This window comes from Urocampus carinirostris, chromosome 16 (assembly GCF_059441175.1).
Source record: "Urocampus carinirostris isolate Australia breed hairy pipefish chromosome 16, RoL_Ucar_1.0, whole genome shotgun sequence".
Taxonomy (NCBI): Eukaryota; Metazoa; Chordata; class Actinopteri; order Syngnathiformes; family Syngnathidae; genus Urocampus; species Urocampus carinirostris.
Window position 1 is genome coordinate 4,092,337 of NC_142364.1, and position 21,368 is coordinate 4,113,704.

A 21,368-nucleotide genomic window follows, 5' to 3' on the forward strand; every position below is an offset into this window, starting at 1 on the left:
TGATCCTGACCACGTCTACTCTCCCGTCCCATCTTTTGACCTCTTTTTGTCCCCGACCACGTCTACTCTCCTTTCCTGGCTTACGACTCGCTTCTGACCCCGACCACATTTTTGCTCTCCTGTCCCGGCTACTGACCCGTTTTTCCGCCCCCGACACCGCCATCGCTCGCCACGGAAGATCCGCTTCCGCGTTCAGAGCGACCTGCTTCCCGCAGCTAGCGAACACCGGATCGTGGGCACTGTCCTTCCACTTTCCTTTTATAAAACTTGTAAGAAACGTAACGCATTTGGGTCCTGTTTCCGTTCTAGTCCTCTTGGGAATGTAGGTCAAATAAAAGTTGATTTGATATCCAACTGGGATGAGAATAAGGCTTCCTCACTGCAAAATTGTTCCTCATGTGACTGACCCTGAGTCCCATCTTACAGGGATCTTTCCCTTTTCTCTTCTGTTTCCTTCTCAAGCCACTCGTGGTATCGATAGGCCATGGTTTCCTGCTAACCGCTATTGTTATTGTGAGCTGCTCCAAATGAATAATGCTTTCTTCTTCCCTCTGTGTCTTTCTCACTATTTCATTATCTTCTCCCGCTAAACATTAGCCACTTACACCAGCTCTGATCAACTTTAGTTCCTGGTTCCTGGTGTGTCCAGCTCACTTGGTCTTTTGTTATCGGTTAAAGCAGGGGTGTCAAACTCATTTAAGCTCGGGGGCCACACGATAGAACAAACATTCTCTCGGGGGGCCGGTTTAGTAGATTAGAGAGAAAGAAAAAAAAGAGAAAAAGAAATAAGAGAAATATAGGGAGAGAAAGGTAGAGAGGGTGAGAGAAAAAAGAGAGAGAGAGAAATAAAGAGAGAGAGAGAGAGAGAGAGAGAGAGAAACAAGAGATAAAAACAGAAATAGTGAGAGAGGGGGAAAGAAAGAAAGAATGAAATCCAAAGAGAAAAAGAGGAGAGAAAGAGAGAAGAGAAAGGGGAAAGACAGAAGGGGAAAGCGAGAGAGAGAAAGAGAGTAAAGGTAAAAATGAAGAGAGAGCAGGTAAAGGTAAAGACAGAGAGAAAGAGACAAAAAGGAACAAAGAAAGAGATAGACAGAGGATAAAAATGGAGAAAAAAGAGAGAGAGAGAAACAAGAGATAAAAACAGAAATAGTGAGAAAGGGGGGGAAAAAAGAGAAAGAATGAAATCTAAAGAGAAATAGAAAGAGAGAAAAAAAGGAGAGAAGGAGAGAAAGGGGAAAGACAGAAGGGGAAAGCGAGAGAGAAAGGAAAAAATAATAGAGCAAAAGAAGGTAAAAAGACAGAGAGCAAGAGACAACAAAGAACAAAGAAAGAGAAAGAGACAGAAAGAGTGAAAGAGAGAGAAATACAAGTGCAGCGCTTGTGAGAGGCACCTGGCTTTGACAACATCGAGTGGACCTATTTCAACCTACAGCTCTCTTTCTCTTGCGCTTCTCTGAGCGTTGTCTCGCGGGCCGGATCCAACCCCCTAGCGGGCCTAATCCGGCCCGCGGGCCGCCTGTTTGACACCTGTGGGTTAAAGGAACTAATCCCATAAATATTTTCTTGCTCACGCAAGAAATTAATGGAACTAGGCTTCCAAATTTTGCAGAGTACAGACGCTGCCCTACTTCCAAACGAGAGAATAAAAAAGATATAAAATAATATGCTCTATAAGGATACATAAAGTTCAGTTTAACTACTTTTGGAAGATGGGTTTCAAGAGTTACGAAACTTCCTCCACCGTGGTAGAAAGTGGACGAAAAAAAAGTGATCCAACCATTTTCTCAACCGCATCAAGCTTTCTTATTCCACGCCTTGCTTCTTCTTTACACTTTACACCAACCATATTGAATGGATGTGCGAGATATCAAACAATAAAAATGTCAAAGTTCTTACCGCGCTGGAAATACAGTATAATATGTTTACACACAAACTAGGAACAGGAAGTGATTTCTTCTTCGGGGTGGATGCTCAGTGACCTCTCACAGTGCTACCACTCACACCGGTAGCGGCGAAAAGAAGCTCTACGGCAGGGCTATCAAACTCATTTTAACTCGGGAGCCACACGATAGAACGAACATTCTCTCAGGGGCCGGACTAGTAGATTAAAGAGAAGGAGAAAGAAAGAAAGAGAGGGAGAGAAAAAGAGAGAGGGTGGAACAAAGAAAGAGATAAAGGGAGAAAGAGAGAGAGAGAAAAAAGAGAGAGAGAGAGGACTTGAAAAACAAAGAGATTAAAAGAGAAATAGTGAGAGAGGGGGGAAGAAAGAGAAAGAAAGAAATAGAAGGGTAGAAAGATAGAAGGGGAAAGCAAGAGCGGGAGAGAGAATAGAGAGAAAAGGAAAAAAGGAAGAGAGAGCAAAAGAAGGTAAAAGACACAGAGGGAGAAAGAGACAGAGAGAAACCAAGAAAGAGAAAAAGAGAGACACAGTGAAAGAAAAAGGGAGGAAAAGAGAGAGAGAGAGAGAAATAAATACAAATATAGCGTCGTTGTGAGGGGCACCGAATTCGGCAACATCAAGTGGACATATTTCATCCTGCAGCTTGTTTTTCTCTTGCGCTTCTCTGAGTGTTGACTCGCGGGCCGGATTCCATCCCCTAGCGGGCCTGATCCGGCCCACGGGCCGCCTGTTTCACACCACTGCTTTACGGCAATGTCCTGTACTCGGAAAAAGGTGCACACAATACAAATCTTAGAAGAGACTCTGTAATATCTCTTTGGGCGTCTGTATTGCGTCTTTCTCCAATGCACACGCTTCAGCTCTATTCTAAGCTACAACGACCTCTAGTGGTGAATTACTACACACTGTCACCTTAAGATCACCCATCAATCTTTGCCATCACTAACGCTGTCGTTTAATATCCTCGCCTTTTTTTGTATCACACAGGAAAAGCGGAAACGTCAAACCGAGATCGAAGACAAGCGAAGACGGCTCGATGATTTGGTTTTGCAGCTGCAGCAACTCAAGGTCGGTTTCCTTGTTTTTCTTTTTCTTTCCCCCCCCCAAAAAAAAAATTTGAAATGAAATGAAATGATCTGCATTTCTATAGCGCTATTCAAGTCAATGACTTCCCAAAGCGCTTTACATTGTGCTTCACATTTCCCAATAGCGGTCGTGATCTGTGCAGCCATGTAAGGCGCTAACCTGCTTATTGGGGGTATTGGGGGTTCAGTGTCTTACCCAAGGACACTTCGACATGTAACACGGACGAGCCGGGATTCGAGATAGAGAACAAAAAGAAAAAAGTAACAGCTAGGAAAAAATAAACACAATGAGATTTTTTTTAAAGGAACTAGAAAAACAGGGAAAAAGAAGAAAAAGTTTGTGTTGCATTCAAATAATTTCCAATTATACCAAGTCAATCTTGTTGCCAACATTGTACTTCCCCTAAAAAATATGATTAAATACAGTTGTGTATCGTGCAACCGACATTTTTTTTGCATTGCCGGAAACTCAGCAAAATATAACTTGATGTCAAGTTTTGGATATGTTTGATAATGACTTAGTTGCCAGACTTGGGATTGCTGTTGCTCACTGTTGTTTAAAGCGTTGCTTACCGAAAATTACAGGGAACATTGATGATGACTCATTTCTACAGGGAGTGCAGAATTATTAGGCAAATGAGTATTTTGACCACATCATCCTCTTTATGCATGTTGTCTTACTCCAAGCTGTATAGGCTCGAAAGCCTACTACCAATTAAGCATATCAGGTGATGTGCATCTCTGTAATGAGAAGGGGTGTGGTCTAATGACATCAACACCCTATATCAGGTGTGCATAATTATTAGGCAACTTCCTTTCCTTTGGCAAAATGGGTCAGAAGAGGGACTTGACAGGCTCTGAAAAGTCAAAAATAGTGAGATATCTTGCAGAGGGATGCAGCACTCTTAAAATTGCCAAGCTTCTGAAGCGTGATCATCGAACAATCAAGCGTTACATTCAAAATAGTCAACAGGGTCGCAAGAAGCGTGTAGAAAAACCAAGGCGCAAAATAACTGCCCGTGAACTGAGAAAAGTCAAGCGTACAGCTGCCAAGATGCCACTTGCCACCAGTTTTGCCATATTTCAGAGCTGCAACATCACTGGAGTGCCCAATAGCACAAGGTGTGCAATACTCAGAGACATGGCCAAGGTAAGAAAGGCTGAAAAACGACCACCACTGAACAAGACACACAAGCTGAAACGTCAAGACTGGGCCAAGAAAAATCTCAAGACGGATTTTTCTAAGGTTTTATGGACTGATGAAATGAGAGTGAGTCTTGATGGGCCAGATGGATGGGCCCGTGGCTGGATCGGTAAAGGGCAGAGAGCTCCAGTCCGCCTCAGACGCCAGCAAGGTGGAGGTGGGGTACTGGTATGGGCTGGTATCATCAAAGATGTGCTTGTGGGGCCTTTTCGGGTTGAGGATGGACTCAAGCTCAACCCCCAGTCCTACTGCCAGTTTCTGGAAGACACCTTCTTCAAGCAGTGGTACAGGAAGAAGTCCGCATCCTTCAAGAAAAACATGATTTTCATGCAGGACAACGCTCCATCACACGCATCCAAGTACTCCACAGCGTGGCTGGCAAGAAAGGGTCTAAAAGAAGAAAAACTAATGACATGGCCTCCTTGTTCACCTGATCTGAACCCCATAGAGAACCTGTGGTCCCTCATCAAATGTGAGATTTACAAGGAGGGAAAACAGTACACCTCTTGAACAGTGTCTGGGAGGCTGTGGTTGCTGCTGCACGCAATGTTGATCGTGAACAGATCAAAGCACTGACAGAATCCATGGATGGCAGGCTTTTGAGTGTCCTTGCAAAGAAAGGTGGCTATATTGGTCACTGATTTGTTTTTGTTTTGTTTTTGAATGTCAGAAATGTATATTTGTGAATGTTGAGCTGTTATATTGGTTTCCCTGATGAAAATAAATAATTGAAATGGGTATACATTTGTTTTTTGTTAAGTTGCCTAATAATTATGCACAGTAATAGTCACCTGTACACACAGATATCCTCCTAAAATAGCTAAAACTAAAAAAGCCCCACTCCAACTTCCAAAATATTCAGCTTTGATATTAATGAGACTTTTGGGTTCATTAAGAACATGGTTGTTGTTCAATAATAAAATTAATCCTCAAAAATACAACTTGCCTAATAATTCTGCACTCCCTGTATAGCGCTTGATACAATTCTCAGTTTGATCAGTTTGATTGGCTCTCTGTCCCTACTTAAACCCACTCCTATCTGTCCCCTTTTGTCAGTCCGTCTGCGAACCTCAATTAATACTAGGCAAGCCTTTTATCGACCCTGGCTCCCCTGTTTTTTGCGCCCGGCTACGGCCCGTTTTTTTCTTGACCGCGTCTACTCTCCCGTCCCGGCTTTTGACCTCTTTTGGTCTCCGACCACGTCTACTCTCCTTTCCTGGCTTACAACTCGCTTCCGATCACGTTGTTGCTCTCCTGTCCCGGCTCCTGACTCGTTTTTCCAACCCCGACACCGCCATCGCTCGCCACTAATGTAATCCTCGGTTTGATCAAATAATCAATAGTGTTAGCGTTGCAGAATCGGCACAAAAGGAACTTTCTCTATTGAGTGCGACACCTCTCCAGAGTCAGCACACTGCTGTGTTTACGCTTCGTGCGTACTCCAGTAGTGGACCTGATTTAATCAGCCTCTGGTGGCACAGTCCTATTAAATAGCCATTACGTCGGAGGGCCAGGCAGCATGAAGCAGGCTTTGTAGTAAACCCTCAGGGACTCCCGCTACTCAGAAGGAAGAAAAGGAGACGAGAAGTCGGGAACTTGATAAGGACAGCTGCGTCTCTCAGATTAGATAGTCTGCAAAAGAGGAAATGTTAGATTGACGGTGCAGGAGAATTCCCTGGGACAGAGTAGACCGCGGTATACAACGTGAATCCGTTCTGGGATGGGGATCGTAAAGGGAAATAACCGTATAGTGGAGGCTAAAAATCTAGGATAATTAGTTAATGTAGGAAAAAATAAATTGTATTTACCTTTGATGTGACTGGTACAGTGAAGTACCTGTTTGATGCAGAGGGGCGAAGAGACTGCTGATTCAAATTAAAATGTCTACTTGCGTGGGATTGTCATGCCCCTAGAATATTTTCTCGCTTCTTTAATTTTCCGATTACCGTAAATTCCAGACTATAAGCCGCTACTTTTTTCCCTAACTTTTAACCCTGCGGCTTATTCAGTGATGCGGCCAATTTATGTCATTTTTCTAACGGCCGCCAGCGGCGCTCGAGTGTTGCTACCATTAACCGCCCTGTCAAAGCTATATTATTATTATTAAAGCTTTGAAAACTCTCTCGGTGTATCGTCTTTCTTTGTAAATATGTGTAACCCGTGTATAATATGTATTTGCAACTGTATATTTTCGTAATGTATATATTTGTATTTATTTTAGACACTTATTCTGATTTGTTTTGCACGGGTGAACGAAAAATGAGGGGCGGAACAAACGCGGTGTGCCGAGTTCAAGTGGGGACGGCTAAAGGTGAGGGACAGACAAGGAAAGAAGAGGGAGTAAAAAGTTGGTTAAAGAAAAAGGAGTTGCGTGAGTAAAGGTGTTCATCTGATATATTTTTCCCACCCTATACACTGTTTTCCTTAGATTACTTTCAACGGGACCTGGACTCTGCAGGTCTGCATCAAACGTTAAGTACCAGTATCATTTTCTGTTCTATTTGCCGGCTGTGATTTTTGGACTGTGGACCTTAATGAAGGACATTTAGTTTCAATCGCGGGACCTGAAGTCAGGTTTGGGTTAATTTTGTGTTTGTGTTACATGTTTAAATGTGGGTGCGGCTTGTGTATGTACAAAATTGGATTTCCTCTTAAAATGTGGTGCGTGCGGCTTATAATCAGGTGCGCTCTATAGTCCGGAATTTACGGTACGTATTGTCATTTTGTTATGGCCACTCACCTTATCAAGGTCGCGAGTCATGTGTGTTATTTCTTGATCATCACAAGCTTTGTTTCCTTGGTTTTCATGTTTTTGCTTCTCCCTTTAGACTCAGAACCTATAGCGGAAAAATACAGAGCTAAAAATACATTATTTCATCTCTGACCCGGAACCTGTAACTATCAAAGGATAATGTGTCGAGTTTGTCCAGACCTACAAATACCTGGGTCTGCAGCTGGACAATAAACTGGACTGGACTCCCAACACAGAAGCTCTATGCAGGAAAGGCTCCTGCAAATGTTCTATGAGACTGTTGTGGCATGCGCCCTCTTCTATGCGGCAGTGTGTTAGGGAGGCAGCGCTAAGAGGAAGCATGCCTCTCGTCTTATTAAACTGGCGGGCTCTGTTGTGGGCACAGAGCTGGACAGCCTGACAACTGTAGCTGAGAGACGGGCACTGGAAAAGCTACGGTCAATCATGGACAATTCATCACATCCACTACACAGCTTCATCTCCAAACAGAAGAGCAGCTTCAGCGACAGACTGCTGTTGTCTTGTTCCAAGAGAGATCATTGCTTCCTCATGCCATGAGGCTCTTTAATTCCACACGGGGGAGTAAAAGCCCACATTAAACCCACCTCCACATTTGCATATTACCCTATTTTCATTACAGTGTGTACTTTACGTAGCACTATTTAAATACTCTATATCAACACGTTATATTGGGTATTTCTGTATTCTATATCTTTTATTGTATTATTTTATTTTTCAACACAAGGATACTGCTGCAAGTGTGAATATCCCTACGGGGATGAATAAAGTATCTATCTAACTATCTATCTAGACATATAGACTTCTAGACATCTATCTAGATACCTATCTATCTATGTAGACATATATCTAGACATCTATCTATCCATCTAGACATCTATCTTTCTAGACATTTATCTATCTAGATATTTATCTAGACATCTATCTATCTAGACATCCCTCTAGACATCCATCTAGACATCTAGACATTAATCTATCTCGACATTTATCCATCTCGACATTTATCTATCTAGACATCCAACTAGACATCTATCTAGAGATATATCTAGCGATATATCTAGAGATCTATCTAGAGATCTATCTAGACATGTATCTAGACATGTATCTAGACATGTATCTAGACATGTATCTAGACATGTATCTAGACATGTATCTAGACATCTATCTAGACATCTATCTGGACATCTATCCGGACATCTATCCGGACATCTATCCGGACATCTATCCGGACATCTATCCGGACATCTATCCGGACATCTATCCGGACATCTATCCGGACATCTATCCGGACATCTATCCAGACATCTATCCAGACATCTATCCAGACATCTATCCAGACATCTATCCAGACATCTATCCAGACATCTATCCAGACATCTATCCAGACATCTATCCAGACATCTATCCAGACATCTATCCAGACATCTATCCAGACATCTATCCAGACATCTATCCAGACATCTATCCAGACATCTATCAGACATCTATCTAGACATCTATCCAGACATCTATCCAGACATCTATCCAGACATCTATCCAGACATCTATCCAGACATCTATCTAGACATCTATCTAGACATCTATCTAGACATCCATCTAGACATCTAATACTTGGCTTCATGGAAGACATTTTTGATCATCTTCCGAGATTTTTAGTCTAGTTTACTTCAATGTTAAAGATTTTAAAACATATTCACATCCAGAGAAAGAGAACAACTAAACACATTAATCCCGTCCTAAATTCCTGGTGATGTACTATATCTTGAACCACATATAACTGATCATTTTCTAAGCACCCTTTCTAACATTTAGAGACATGAAACTGACTTTGTGTAGTGACATGTATGACTTGTTGAAAAGGAGCTCTACATTTATGAACATCCTCACCTGAGCTGTTTCTATTTGCAGTCCAAAGCCATGCGGGAACGATGGCTCCTTCAAGGAATGGCGGCCGAACAAGAGGACGCAAGGCGGAAACAGCTGGAATTGGACGAGGAGCGCGGGAAAGAGCTAGAAGATGTCATACAGAGGTATGATATCCATCTAGAAATGTCTGGTTGTTCATCTGGTTCTGTGACCTGGAAGACAGATGCTGTAAACATGAATAACTGATTGGGTATAAACCCATCCTCTGACCATCTAAGGCAGGGGTGTCAAACTCATTTTAACTCGGGGGGGACATGATAGAACAAACATTCCGTCAGGGGTCCGGACTAGTAGATTAAAGAGAAAGAAAAAGATAGATAAAGAAATAAGAGAGAGAGGGAGGGAAAAGGAGAGAGGACAGAGAGCGTGAGAAACAAAATATAAAAAGTCGTGAGAGAGGGGGAAAAGAAAGGTAGAGGAAGAAAGAAATCCAAAGAGAAATAGAAAGACAGTAGGAGAAAAAAGAGAAAAAGCGTGAAGGATAGGAAGAGAGAAAGAGAAAAGAAAGAAAAGGAAAAAAAGGAAGTTAGAGCAAAAGAAGTTAAAAAGACACTGAGAGAGAAAGAAACAAAGGGAGAGAAAAAGAGACGCAGAGAGTGAAAAAGAGTGGGAGAAAAGGGGAGAGAGGGAGGGAGAGAGAGGGAGAGAAAGAGAGAGATACAAGTACAGTGTCTTTGTTTGAGGCACCTGGCTTTGGCAACATCTAGTTAACATATTTCAACCTGCAGCTCGTTTTTCTCTTGCGCTTCTCTGAGTGTTGTCTCGCGGGCCGGATTCAATCCCTTAGCGGGCCTGATCTGGCCCGCGGGCCGCCTGTTTGACACCTGTGATCTAAGGTCATATGTTCTTGAATTTCAATTCTCAAGTCAATTTCGATATTCCGCTATAGAAAAATAAGAGCGCAGCTTCAGCGACAGACTGCTGTCACAGTCGAGTTCCACGGACAGACTGAGGAGATCATTTCTTCCTCATGCCATGAGGCTCTTTAACTCCACCCGGGGGAGTAAACACCCACATTAAACCCCGCCCCCTACATTTGCATATTACCCTAATTTTATGACAGTGTGTATTTTCCGTAGCACTATTTAAATACTCTATATCAACATGTTATACTGGGTATTTTTGTATTCTATATGTTTTATTTTTTTACACAAGGATACTGCTGGAAGTGTGAATTTCCCTACGGGGATGGATCAAGTATCCATCTATATATATATATATATATATATATATATATATATATATATATATATATATATCTATATCTATCTCCGCACATGCATTTCAGGTGAATTGGCCGGTCCAAATTGTGTGACTGAGCGAGTGAGTTGTCTGTCCCCGTGTGCCCTGCGATTGGCTGGCAACCAGTTCAGGGTGTCCCCTGCCCACTGCCCGATGACTGCTGGGATGGGCTCCAGCATCCCCGCGACCCTACTGAGGATAAGCGGTGCAGCTGATGAGATGAGATGAGATATCTATCTCTTTCTATCTCTCTCTTTCTCTATCTCTCTGTTTATCTCTCTCTATATATATATCTCTCGCTATCCATCACTATCTCTATCTCTCGCTATCTCTCTCTATCTCTATCCCTCTCTATCTTTCTCTATTTCTTTCTCTCTTTCTATCTCTCTCTCTCTCTCTCTCTCTATCTCTTTATATATATCTCTCGCTCTCTCTATCTCTCACTATCTATCTCTATCTCTATCCCTCTCTATCATTCTCTATCTCTATCTCTATCTTTCTCTAGTTCTCTCTCTCTCTATTTCTATCTATATCTCTCTATATATCTCTATCTCTCCCTCTATCTCTCTATATATTTCTCTCTCGCTCTCTAGCTCTCTATCTGAATATTCAAGTTTCTTCTCTTCTTACAGCAGTAACACGTTCCTAACAAAAAATGTTTGTCACTTTGATGTCACCAGTCATATTTCCATCCACCGACGTCTTAAAATAGAGTTCTAATTTTGTCCCTGTGGTTATTAAAATGCACACAGACATACCAACACCGCAAGTGTAGAAAATAGCTCCTAACAGGAGTTGAAGGACAATACATTGGATAAACTACGAGACGTACAAGCGAGAAACTGATGTGAAGGTGGGAACAAATGAGGGTTTGTTCCGAGGCTCATTTCCTCTATCAAAACTTACCTGAAAGAGGCTTTTTTTGGGCAGCAGCTACTGTAGCTCATCGTGACGGAAGCGTCACCCGCGGCCACAGACGCCGGGATAACATTGGCACTAAAAGGTAAACAGGAGCCGTGAATGCTCAAAGCACTGTGGCGCTGATTGTCACTTCAGATGAATAGCCGAGTGTGTCTCAATTAGGAGAGAATGAACTTTGCACTTTAAAAATAGTTATGAACAGTAGTCAAGTCATGTTTATTTGTGACGCCCTTAATCCCAAAGAGTCTCAAAGGGCTGCACAGATCAAAGACTATTGCAAACTATAGACCATTATGACACCATCCCCTGATCTACAACCTACATGAGGGCAATGAAAAAGTCAAAAACCTTAGCAAGAGTCAAGTCAAGTCATGTTTATTTGTGACGCCCTTTATCACAAGGAGTCTCAAAGGGCTCCACAGACCACAGATTATTATGACACTATCCCCTGATCTAAAACCTACATGAGGGCAAGGAAAAACTCAAAAACCTCAGCATAAGTTAAGAGTCAAGTCATGTTTATTTGTGACTCTGTTTTTCACAAGGAGTCTCAAAGGGCTCCACAGACCACAGGTTATTATGACCCTATCCCCTGATCTAAAACCTACATGAGGGCAAGGAAAAACTCAAAAACCTCAGCATAAGTTAAGAGTCAAGTCATGTTTATTTGTGACTCCGTTTTTCACAAGGAGTCTCAAAGGGCTCCACAGACCACAGGTTATTATGACCCTATCCCCTGATCTAAAACCTACATGAGGGCAAGGAAAAACTCAAAAACCTCAGCATAAGTTAAGAGTCAAGTCATGTTTATTTGTGACTCCGTTTTTCACAAGGAGTCTCAAAGGGCTCCACAGACCACAGGTTATTATGACCCTATCCCCTGATCTAAAACCTACATGAGGGCAAGGAAAAACTCAAAAACCTCAGCATAAGTTAAGAGTCAAGTCATGTTTATTTGTGACTCCGTTTTTCACAAGGAGTCTCAAAGGGCTCCACAGACCACAGGTTATTATGACCCTATCCCCTGATCTAAAACCTACATGAGGGCAAGGAAAAACTCAAAAACCTCAGCATAAGTTAAGAGTCAAGTCATGTTTATTTGTGACTCCGTTTTTCACAAGGAGTCTCAAAGGGCTCCACAGACCACAGGTTATTATGACCCTATCCCCTGATCTAAAACCTACATGAGGGCAAGGAAAAACTCAAAAACCTCAGCATAAGTTAAGAGTCAAGTCATGTTTATTTGTGACTCCGTTTTTCACAAGGAGTCTCAAAGGGCTCCACAGACCACAGATTATTATGACACTATCCCCTGATCTAAAACCTACATGAGGGCAAGGAAAAACTCAAAAACCTCAGCATAAGTTAAGAGTCAAGTCATGTTTATTTGTGACTCCGTTTTTCACAAGGAGTCTCAAAGGGCTCCACAGACCACAGATTATTATGACACTATCCCCTGATCTAAAACCTACATGAGGGCAAGGAAAAACTCAAAAACCTCAGCATAAGTTAAGAGTCAAGTCATGTTTATTTGTGACTCCGTTTTTCACAAGGAGTCTCAAAGGGCTCCACAGACCACAGGTTATTATGACCCTATCCCCTGATCTAAAACCTACATGAGGGCAAGGAAAAACTCAAAAACCTCAGCATAAGTTAAGAGTCAAGTCATGTTTATTTGTGACTCCGTTTTTCACAAGGAGTCTCAAAGGGCTCCACAGACCACAGGTTATTATGACACTATCCCCTGATCTAAAACCTACATGAGGGCAAGGAAAACTCAAATACCTCAGTCAAGTCAAGTCATGTTTATTTGTGACGCCCTTAATCACAAAGAGTCTCAAAGGGCTGCACAGATCAAAGACCATTGCAAACTACAGACTATTATGACACCATCTCCTCATCTAAAACCTAAATAATACACATATTATCAACATAAAATATAGGTTATTCATATGCTATAGAATAGAAGTGCGTTTTAAGCTCCTATTTAAACATTTCCACTGGGGTTGCAGATCCAATCTCAGGGGGAAGAGCATTTCACAGCACCGGGGCCCGAATGGAGAACGCTCTCGAACCTGCGGATCTCTTCTTGGCTCTTGGGATCACGAGTAGACCAGCGTTGTCAGAGCAAAGGCTCCGGACCGGAACATAGGGAGAAATTAAATCTGAACGATAGGAGGGAGCAAGTCCATGTATGATTTTGTATAAAACTAAGAGAACCTTGAAATCACATCTTAAGCTAACAGGAAGCTAATGCCGGTTAGCTAAAATCGAAGTAATGTGATCAGACTTTCTTGTCTTCGTTAAAAGCCTCGCTGCGGAATTTTGTACTAGGTGAAGGCTCTTGATTTTGGACTTGGGAGACCGGAGAGTAGTGCATTACAGTAATTGAGACAGGAAGTAACAAACGCGTGAATTATAATCTACGCATCGGACGGAGACGGCATAGGGTGAATTTTAGAAATGTTGCAAAGATGGAAAAACGCTGTTCGAGTCATATTCTTAACGTGTGTTTGAAAGGACAGATCGGGGTCAAATATGACACCTTGACTGAGTCACTCTGGGTGATATTACATTTGTCAATGTTCAGAGCAGTTTTTGAGAAAAAGTCACGGCATTTAGATGGACCAATAACTAGCATTTCGGTCTTTTCAGAGTTAAGGCGCAAGACGTTGAGTGACATCCATTCCTTTATCTCAGAGAGGCAGGCCTCCAAATTTCCACAGTTTGGTGTGGCAGATTCCTCCATCGGAAGATATAGTTGAGTGTCATCTGCGTAGCAATGAATACTTGCGAAAAATATCCCCTAATAAACATGTGTCAAACTGCCGGCCCGCGGGCCAGATCAGGCCCGCTAAGGGATTGAATCCGGCCCGCAAGACAAAGCTGAGGGAAGCGCAAGAGAAAAACGAGCGGCAGGTTGAAATATGTCCACTTGATTTTGCCAAAGCCAGGCACCTCTCACAAACGCTGAACTTGTATTTCTTTCTTTCTCTCTCTTTCACTCTCTCACTCGTCCTCCTTTTTTCTCTCACATTCTATCTCTCTTTTTCACTCGCTCTTTTTCTTTTTTCCTCTTCTTCTCTTTCTCTATCTGTGTATTTTACCTTATTTTGCTCTCCCATCCTTTTTTCCTTTTCACTGTCTTTACTCTCTCTCTTTTGCATCAACCTCCTCTTTCTCCCCTTCTCTCTTTCTCCCCTTCTCCCTTTCTCTCTTTCTATTTCTTTTTAGATTTCTTTTTCTCTCTCTTTCTTTCCCCTTCTCTCACTATTTCTATTTTTATCTCTTTTGTTTAACATTCTCTGTCTCTCGCTCTCCTTTATCTCTCTCTCTCTCTCTCTCTTTCTCCCTTTCTCTCTTTCTTCGCCCCACTGTCTCTCTTGTTCTCTGCCTCTCTTTTTCTTATTTCTTTTTCTTTCTCCATAATCTACTAGTCTTTCCTTCTTTCTCTTTTTCTTTCTTTCATTGTTTCTTTTTTCTTTCTTTCGTTCTTTGTTTCTGTCTTTCTTTCTTTCTATCTTTCGCTCCATCTTTTCTTTTCATTTTTTCTTTCTGTCTTTCTTTCTTTCTTTCGCTCCATCTTTTATTTTCTTTCTTTCTTTCTTTCGCTCCATCTTTTATTTTCTTTCTTTCTTTCTTTCTTTCTTTCTTTCTTTCTTTCTTTCTTTCTTTCTTTCTTTCTTTCTGTCCATCTCTCCTTTTCATTCTTCCTTCCTCATTAGTCCGGCCCCTGAGAGAATGTTTCTTCTATCTTGTGGCCCCCGAGTTAAAATGAGTTTGACACCCCTGCCCTAATGGAAGCATGTAAATGCTGCAAAGAAGGGGGCCAAGTACTGAACCCTGCGGAACACCACAGGTAACACTAAAGGGCTCGGATGTCATTTCACATAGTACATTACTTGGCACATTTTGTGTGTTTCAGGTCTAATTAATTATTGTTTTAATTTTTTTTCTAAATCTGTTCAGTGGTGTAAATACAAAAAGGCTAGCAAAGAAATGTTCAGTAATTTCAAAAGTATCACCCTTTGAGAATTTTTCACATTTTAGGTCACTTTATTTTTTTATTGCAACCTCATTGGAACTGTTTAAATCTAGGACTAAAACATAGCTTGTGAATTATCTACAGTCGCTTGCGAAACTATTTGGCCCCCTTCAACTTTGTGACCTTTTGCCAGATTTCAGACTTCAAACATCAAGATATAAAACTCATTTCTTGTGAAGAATCAACAATAAGTGGGACACAATCATGAAGTGGAACACACTTTATAAGATATTTTAAACTTTTTTTTAACAAACGAAAAAGTGGGTGTGCAAAATTATTCAGCCCCATTGCTGCGATGACAGCTGCAAGTCGCTCGGGGTATGTCTCTATCAGTTTTGCACATCGAGGAACTGATATTTTTGCCCATTCCTCTTTGCAAAACAGCTCGAGCTCAGTGAGGTTGGATGGAAAGCATTTGTGAACAGCAGTTTTCACTTCTTTCCACAGATTCTCAATTGGATTGAGGTCTGGGCTTTGACTTGGCCATTCTAACACCTTGATATATTTTTGGGGGGAACCATTCCATTGTAGCTTTTGCTTTCTTTAGGATCATTGTCTTTCCAATGCAATTTTTTGGAAAAATATAGAACCAACACCAGCATCTTTGTGTTAGCGATCCGTCGCTCACTGGAAAGGGGAAGCAAGTTTTTCTCGCACTCTGATTGTGATCCGAATACGGAAGTGGATCCTCCGTAGAGAGCGATGGCGGTGTCAGGGACGGAAAAACAGGTCGGTAGCCGGGACAGGGAGAGCAAAAGCGTGTTCGGGGTCGGAAACGAGTTGTAAGCCAGGACGGGAGAGTAGATGTGGTCAGGATGAAAAACGGGTCGTAAGCCAGGACGGGAGAGCAGACGTGGTCGGAATCAAAACAGGTTGTAGTTGGAGACCAACCGGAGCAAAAACAGGGCAGGCGGGAGTCAGGTTCGAAAAAGGCTTGGCTTGTATAAAGAGCAGGGTTGGGTAGGGTTACTTGAACTGGATTACTTTCAATGACTTTTGGATGACTCCGATACCAAATATGCTCATAAAAGACAAAAGAAACGAAATATGAATAAATGATGACTCGCAAAACGTGGTAAGCTTTCTCTCCTGGCTTTGATCTCTTTGATCTCCGAAAAAACGAACATAAAATGCGACAGAAACCAAATGAAAATAAATCCAAACAGCTTGCCGACATCATTTTTGCCGTTCCATGTATTCCGTTACTCCCCAAGTCTTTAGTAATTTTATTCATATTTAGTTTCTTTTGTCTTTTATTAGCATACTTGGTAGTGGAGTAATCCAAAAGTAATTGAAAGTAATCCAGTTCAAGTAACCCTACCCAACCCTGCCTACAAAACGGAAATAACATCAAGCAAGACGGACAGTAATATCTTTGTGCCACACGCATATGGAAATCCCTCTCCCCTCGTGAACCCCGAAACAGTTTCGGGGGTCATAAAGTAACTTTGGAAGCATACAAAGAGTTGCGGCAGCGTAGGAAAAGAGGGGTCATTGTGCGACTCGCTCGGACTGAAGGACAAACACGGCGAGAGCGAGTTTAACAAATATCCCTATCATTACGCGGCCGAGCTAAGTCAACAAGAGCGGGAGGAATACGGCCTAAAAAGGCCCTTTCACAATGTGCGGCAGCCATCATTTTCAACCGTGCCCACAAACGTAGCCGCATTATAGAAAAGCTATATTTTTAAAATTAGAATTAAAATGGTCTCCATTGTCATTGGTCACAATCTTGTGTGCATTGTTCGGGAAAGGATTCAGGGTTCGTGCGTGTGCTTGAAATCCTTAAAAATGTTTTCATTTTAACGCTGTGGTTTCCAGGGTTGGGTTGGGTTACTTTAACTGGATTACTTTCAATTACTTTTGGAGGACTCCAACACCAAATATGCTAATAAAAGACCAAAGAAACTAAATATGAATAAAATGACAAAATTTTGTGCAGGCTTGGGAAGTAACAGAATACATGGAACGGCAAAAATGATGTTGGCAAGCTGTTTGGATTTATTTTCATTTTGTTTCTGTCGCATTTTATGTAAGTTTTGCCAGAGATCAAAGAGATCAAAGCCAGGAGAGAAAGCTTACCACGTGTTGTGAGTCATCATTTTATTCATATTTAGTTTCTTTTGTCTTTTATTAGCATATTTGGTATTGGAGTCATCCAAAAGTAATTCAAAGTAATCGAGTTAAAGTAACCCTACCCAACCCTGGTCATTGGTGACAATGTTGTATGCATTGTTCGGGACAGGATTCAGGGTTCGTGCATGTGCTTGAAATCCTTAAAAATGTATTCATTTTAATGCTGTGGTTTCCACGGTTGGGTAGGGTTACTTTAACTGGATTACTTTCAGTTACTTTTGGATGACTCCAATACCAAATATGCTAATAAAAGACAAAAGAAACTCAATATGAATAAAATGACTAAATTTTGTGCAGGCTTGGGGATTAACGGAATACATAGAACGGCAAAAATGATGTTGGCAAGCTGTTTGGATTTTTTTTCATTTTGTTTCTGTCGCATTTTATGTTTGTTTTGCCGGAGATCAAAGCCAGGAGAGAAGGCTTACCACGTGTTGTGAGTCATCATTTTATTCATATTTAGTTTATTTTGTCTTCTATTAGCATATTTTGGTATTGGAGTTTTTCCTTGCCCTCATGTAGGTTTTAGATCAGGGGATGGTGGAATAATAGTCCGTGGTTTGGAATACTGGTTTTCACAGCCCTTTGAGACTCTTTGTGATTAAGGGCTATACAAATAAACATGACTTGAGGTTTTTGAGTTTGTCCTTGCCCTCATGTAGGTTTTAGATCAGGGGATGGTGTCATAATAATCTGAGTTCTGTGCAGCCCTTTGAGACTCTTTGTGATTAATGGCTACACAAATAAACATGACTTGAGGTTTTTGAGTTTGTCCTTGCCCTCATGTAGGTTTTAGATCAGGGGATGGTGTCGTAATAGTCTGTGGTTTGCAATAATCTGTGGTCTTTGCAGCCCTTTGAGACTCTTTGTGATTAAGAGCGTCACAAATAAACATGACTTGACTTAATCCGACCATAGAGTGAGAACGTTTTACAGAATAAAGTATTTTGTTTCATCCGTTCCAAATAGAATATTTTTTGTACGTCTGGCAGGAATAAACAGGAAATAACATCACCTCTTTAAAAACAATCCTCATTTGTGAAGTATAATTTCACATTTAGCGTACCTCATCCAAGAGTCCAGGAATTGAGATTATCCCTCGTTAAAGTGAAGAAGTTTATGATGTGGTTAAGGGATTGTTAACTGCTTCCAAATGTGAATTCTTGGGGGAGGAAGTGTATTGCATTTGTGTTCTCATACACCAAATTTAGAAATGTTACTTTGCAAGGGGTATGGGTTGTCTCGATAGATATTTGAGACGTCGAGACCATCAAAATATTCCTTTTTTTTTATTAACTGTATTCCGGCTGAATCACTGGCAGGGCTTCACCTCAACCGGCCTGATCGTTCCCGCAGCCTTGCATCTGGGAAAACGGCTTCCAAAGATGAAGGAAAGTTCACACAGGACTAAGTGGATAAAAATATCGTGTGGTCGGAGTTTCTCCGCCTAGTCGATGTTGATCCGATCGGCGCTTTTTCTTGTCCTGTATGATGTGGAAAGCCCAGTGTTACTATGGAAACCAGACCCATGGCTGCAGGGCGGTAACTTTGACCCTGGATGCTCTTTAAGGAAAAAATGTAGCATAAAATAGACTTAATGGCCAATGAGCTAAATAATCTTGCAAAAAATATATAGTAATATATAGTGACAAGCAGTGTTCCCTCTAAGCTGCGCGCTTGCGCAATTGCGCACTGCTCGCATATTCTCAGCACACAAGAAAATCGAGCCAGCGCACAAAAATCAGGGCTCAAAATTACTTATTAAGAAGCGACTTAAGTCAAAGGTACAGTGCATGAAGGTAAAAATGCACGGGTTCCCCTGACCTTGTGTCCAAAATGCGGTATTTTTAAGTCAAGGTCGAAGTAGAACAAAGTTGAGTAAAGTCAGTAGAGTTTTTCGAGAACCGGCTTCTCCGGCTCGGCTCACTAAAAGGAACCGGCTCTTTCGGGTCCTAAACGGTTCTTCAGGTTGTTTTTGCTTCTTTAATCCCAACATGACCAAATATTAAGTAAAATGATGCCCAAAATGACTTAAAGGAAGGGGGGAATAGAACAAAAAAGAAAAAAAAATACCAAAATGAAAAAGTAGTGAAAAGCTGAGGAAAAAAAGAAACAAAAGGAAGAGAAAAAAAAGAAAGAAGAATTTAGAAAAAAGCCAGAAAAGAAGGAAATGTAGGAAAAAAAGTAAATAGAGAACAAAAAGAAAAAAGTAACAGCTCGGAAAAAATAAACACAATGCGATTTTTTTTAAAGGAATTTAAAAAAAAAAGTCGAAAAAAGAATAAAACGTTTGTGTCGCATTCAAATAATTTCCAATTCTCATTTCGATAAATAGAAAAAGTGAATCTTGTTGCCAACATTGTACTTCCACTAAAAAAAACGATTTTGCATTGCCGGAAACTCAGCAAAATGGAAGTTGATGTCAAGTTTTGGACATGTTTGATCATTAATGATCTTGCCACACTTGGGATTATGGTTGCTCACTGTAGTTTCAAGCGTTGCTCACCGACTTTGTGTGAACGCTCAGACCCGTAAGGAAAATTACAGGGAACATTGGTGACAAGTACAAGCAATAAGTGCATACGATATTGGAGAAACCTTCCTGGACTTCATGGCAAAAAGCAAAAGAGTATTGCAAAAAAATATAAGAATTATCCAGAAAATGTAAAATAAAATCCATAAGTGACAATTCATTTGAAAACCTAATGACTTGATCCACTTTTAAATCGTGTAATAAACTGTATTTCCATTTTCATGGCCACGTTTCTGTGTTGGCCGCTAGAGGGTGCTAAAGTTGTTTCTAACGGAGGTCATTAAAGTACATATTAATCCGTTTTTAACCTATACCAGGGATGTCAAACTCATTTGAACTCGGGGGCCACACAATTAGAACAAACATTCTGTCGGGGGCCGGACGAGTAGATTAAAGTGAAAGAAAAGGAGAAATAAAAAAATAAGAGAAACAGGGAGGGAAAAGGGGAGAGGGCGGGACGAAGAAAGAGAGAGAGGGAGAGAGCGTGCGAAACAAAAGAGATAAAAAGAGAAGTCATGAGAGAGGGGGAAAGAAATCCTCAGGGAAATAAAAAGACAGAGAGAGAGAAAGGAGAAAAGAAAGTGTGAAAGGTAGGAAGAGAGAAAGAGAAAAGAGAGAGAAAAGGAAAAAAGGAAGTTAGAGCAAAATAAGTTATAAAGACAGAGAGAGAAAGAGACAAAGAGCAACAAAGGAAGAGAAAAGAGAAACAGAGAGTGAAAGAGACAGAGTGGGTGAAAAGGGGTGGAAGAGAGAGAGAGAGAGTGAGAGAGAGAGAGAGAGGAGAGGAGAGAGAGAGAGAGAGGAGAGAGAGAGAGAGAGAGAGAGAGAGAGAGAGAGAGAGAGAGGAGAGAGAGAGAGAGAGAGAGAGAGAGAGAGAGAGAGAGGGGAAGGGGTGGAAATGAAAGAGAGAGAGGGGGGGGGGAAAAAGGGGTGGAAATGAAAGAGAGAGAGGGGGGGGGGGAAAAAAGGGGTGGAAATGAAAGAGAGAGAGGGGGGGGGGAAAAAGGGGTGGAAATGAAAGAGAGAGAGAGGGGGGGAGGAGAAAAGGGGTGGAAATGAAAGAGAGAGAGAGAGGGGGGGGGGAGAAAAGGGGTGGAAATGAAAGAGAGAGAGGGGGGGGGGAGAAAAGGGGTGGAAATGAAAGAGAGAGAGGGGGGGGGGAGAAAAGGGGTGGAAATGAAAGAGAGAGAGGGGGGGGGGAGAAAAGGGGTGGAAAAGAAAGAGAGAGAGAGAGAGAGAGGGGGGGAGAAAAGGGGTGGAAAAGAAAGAGAGAGAGAGAGAAATAAATACAAGTACAGTGTCTTTGTAGGAAGCACCTGGCTTTGGCAACATCAAGTTGACATATATCAACCTGCGGCTCGTTTTTCTCTTGCGCTTCTCTGAGTGTTGTCTCGCGGGCCGGATTCAATCCCTTAGCGGGCCTGATCTGGCCCGCGGGCCGCCTGTTTGACACCTGTGCCCTATACGATTTTGCGGAGGCGGAAAACTTGTCGGTACCTAGGACTGGGAGAGCAAGACGTGGTCGGGGTCGGAAACGAGTCGTAAGCTGGGACGGGACAGCAGACGTGGTCGAGATCAAAACAGGTCGTAGCGGGAGACAAACAGG

General features: G+C 41.8%; 1 protein-coding gene across 1 annotated transcript in view; it reads left to right on the forward strand.

Moving 5' to 3' along the window:
• The window catches only part of palm2akap2 (PALM2 and AKAP2 fusion), a 146,811-nt gene that overhangs the window by 43,674 nt on the left and 81,769 nt on the right, over positions 1-21,368 (forward strand). Inside the window, exons 3-4 of the mRNA XM_088320037.1 lie at positions 2,888-2,968; positions 8,868-8,989. Coding sequence (XP_088176163.1) covers positions 2,888-2,968; positions 8,868-8,989 — 203 coding nt within the window. The remainder of the gene's footprint in view (positions 1-2,887; positions 2,969-8,867; positions 8,990-21,368) is intronic.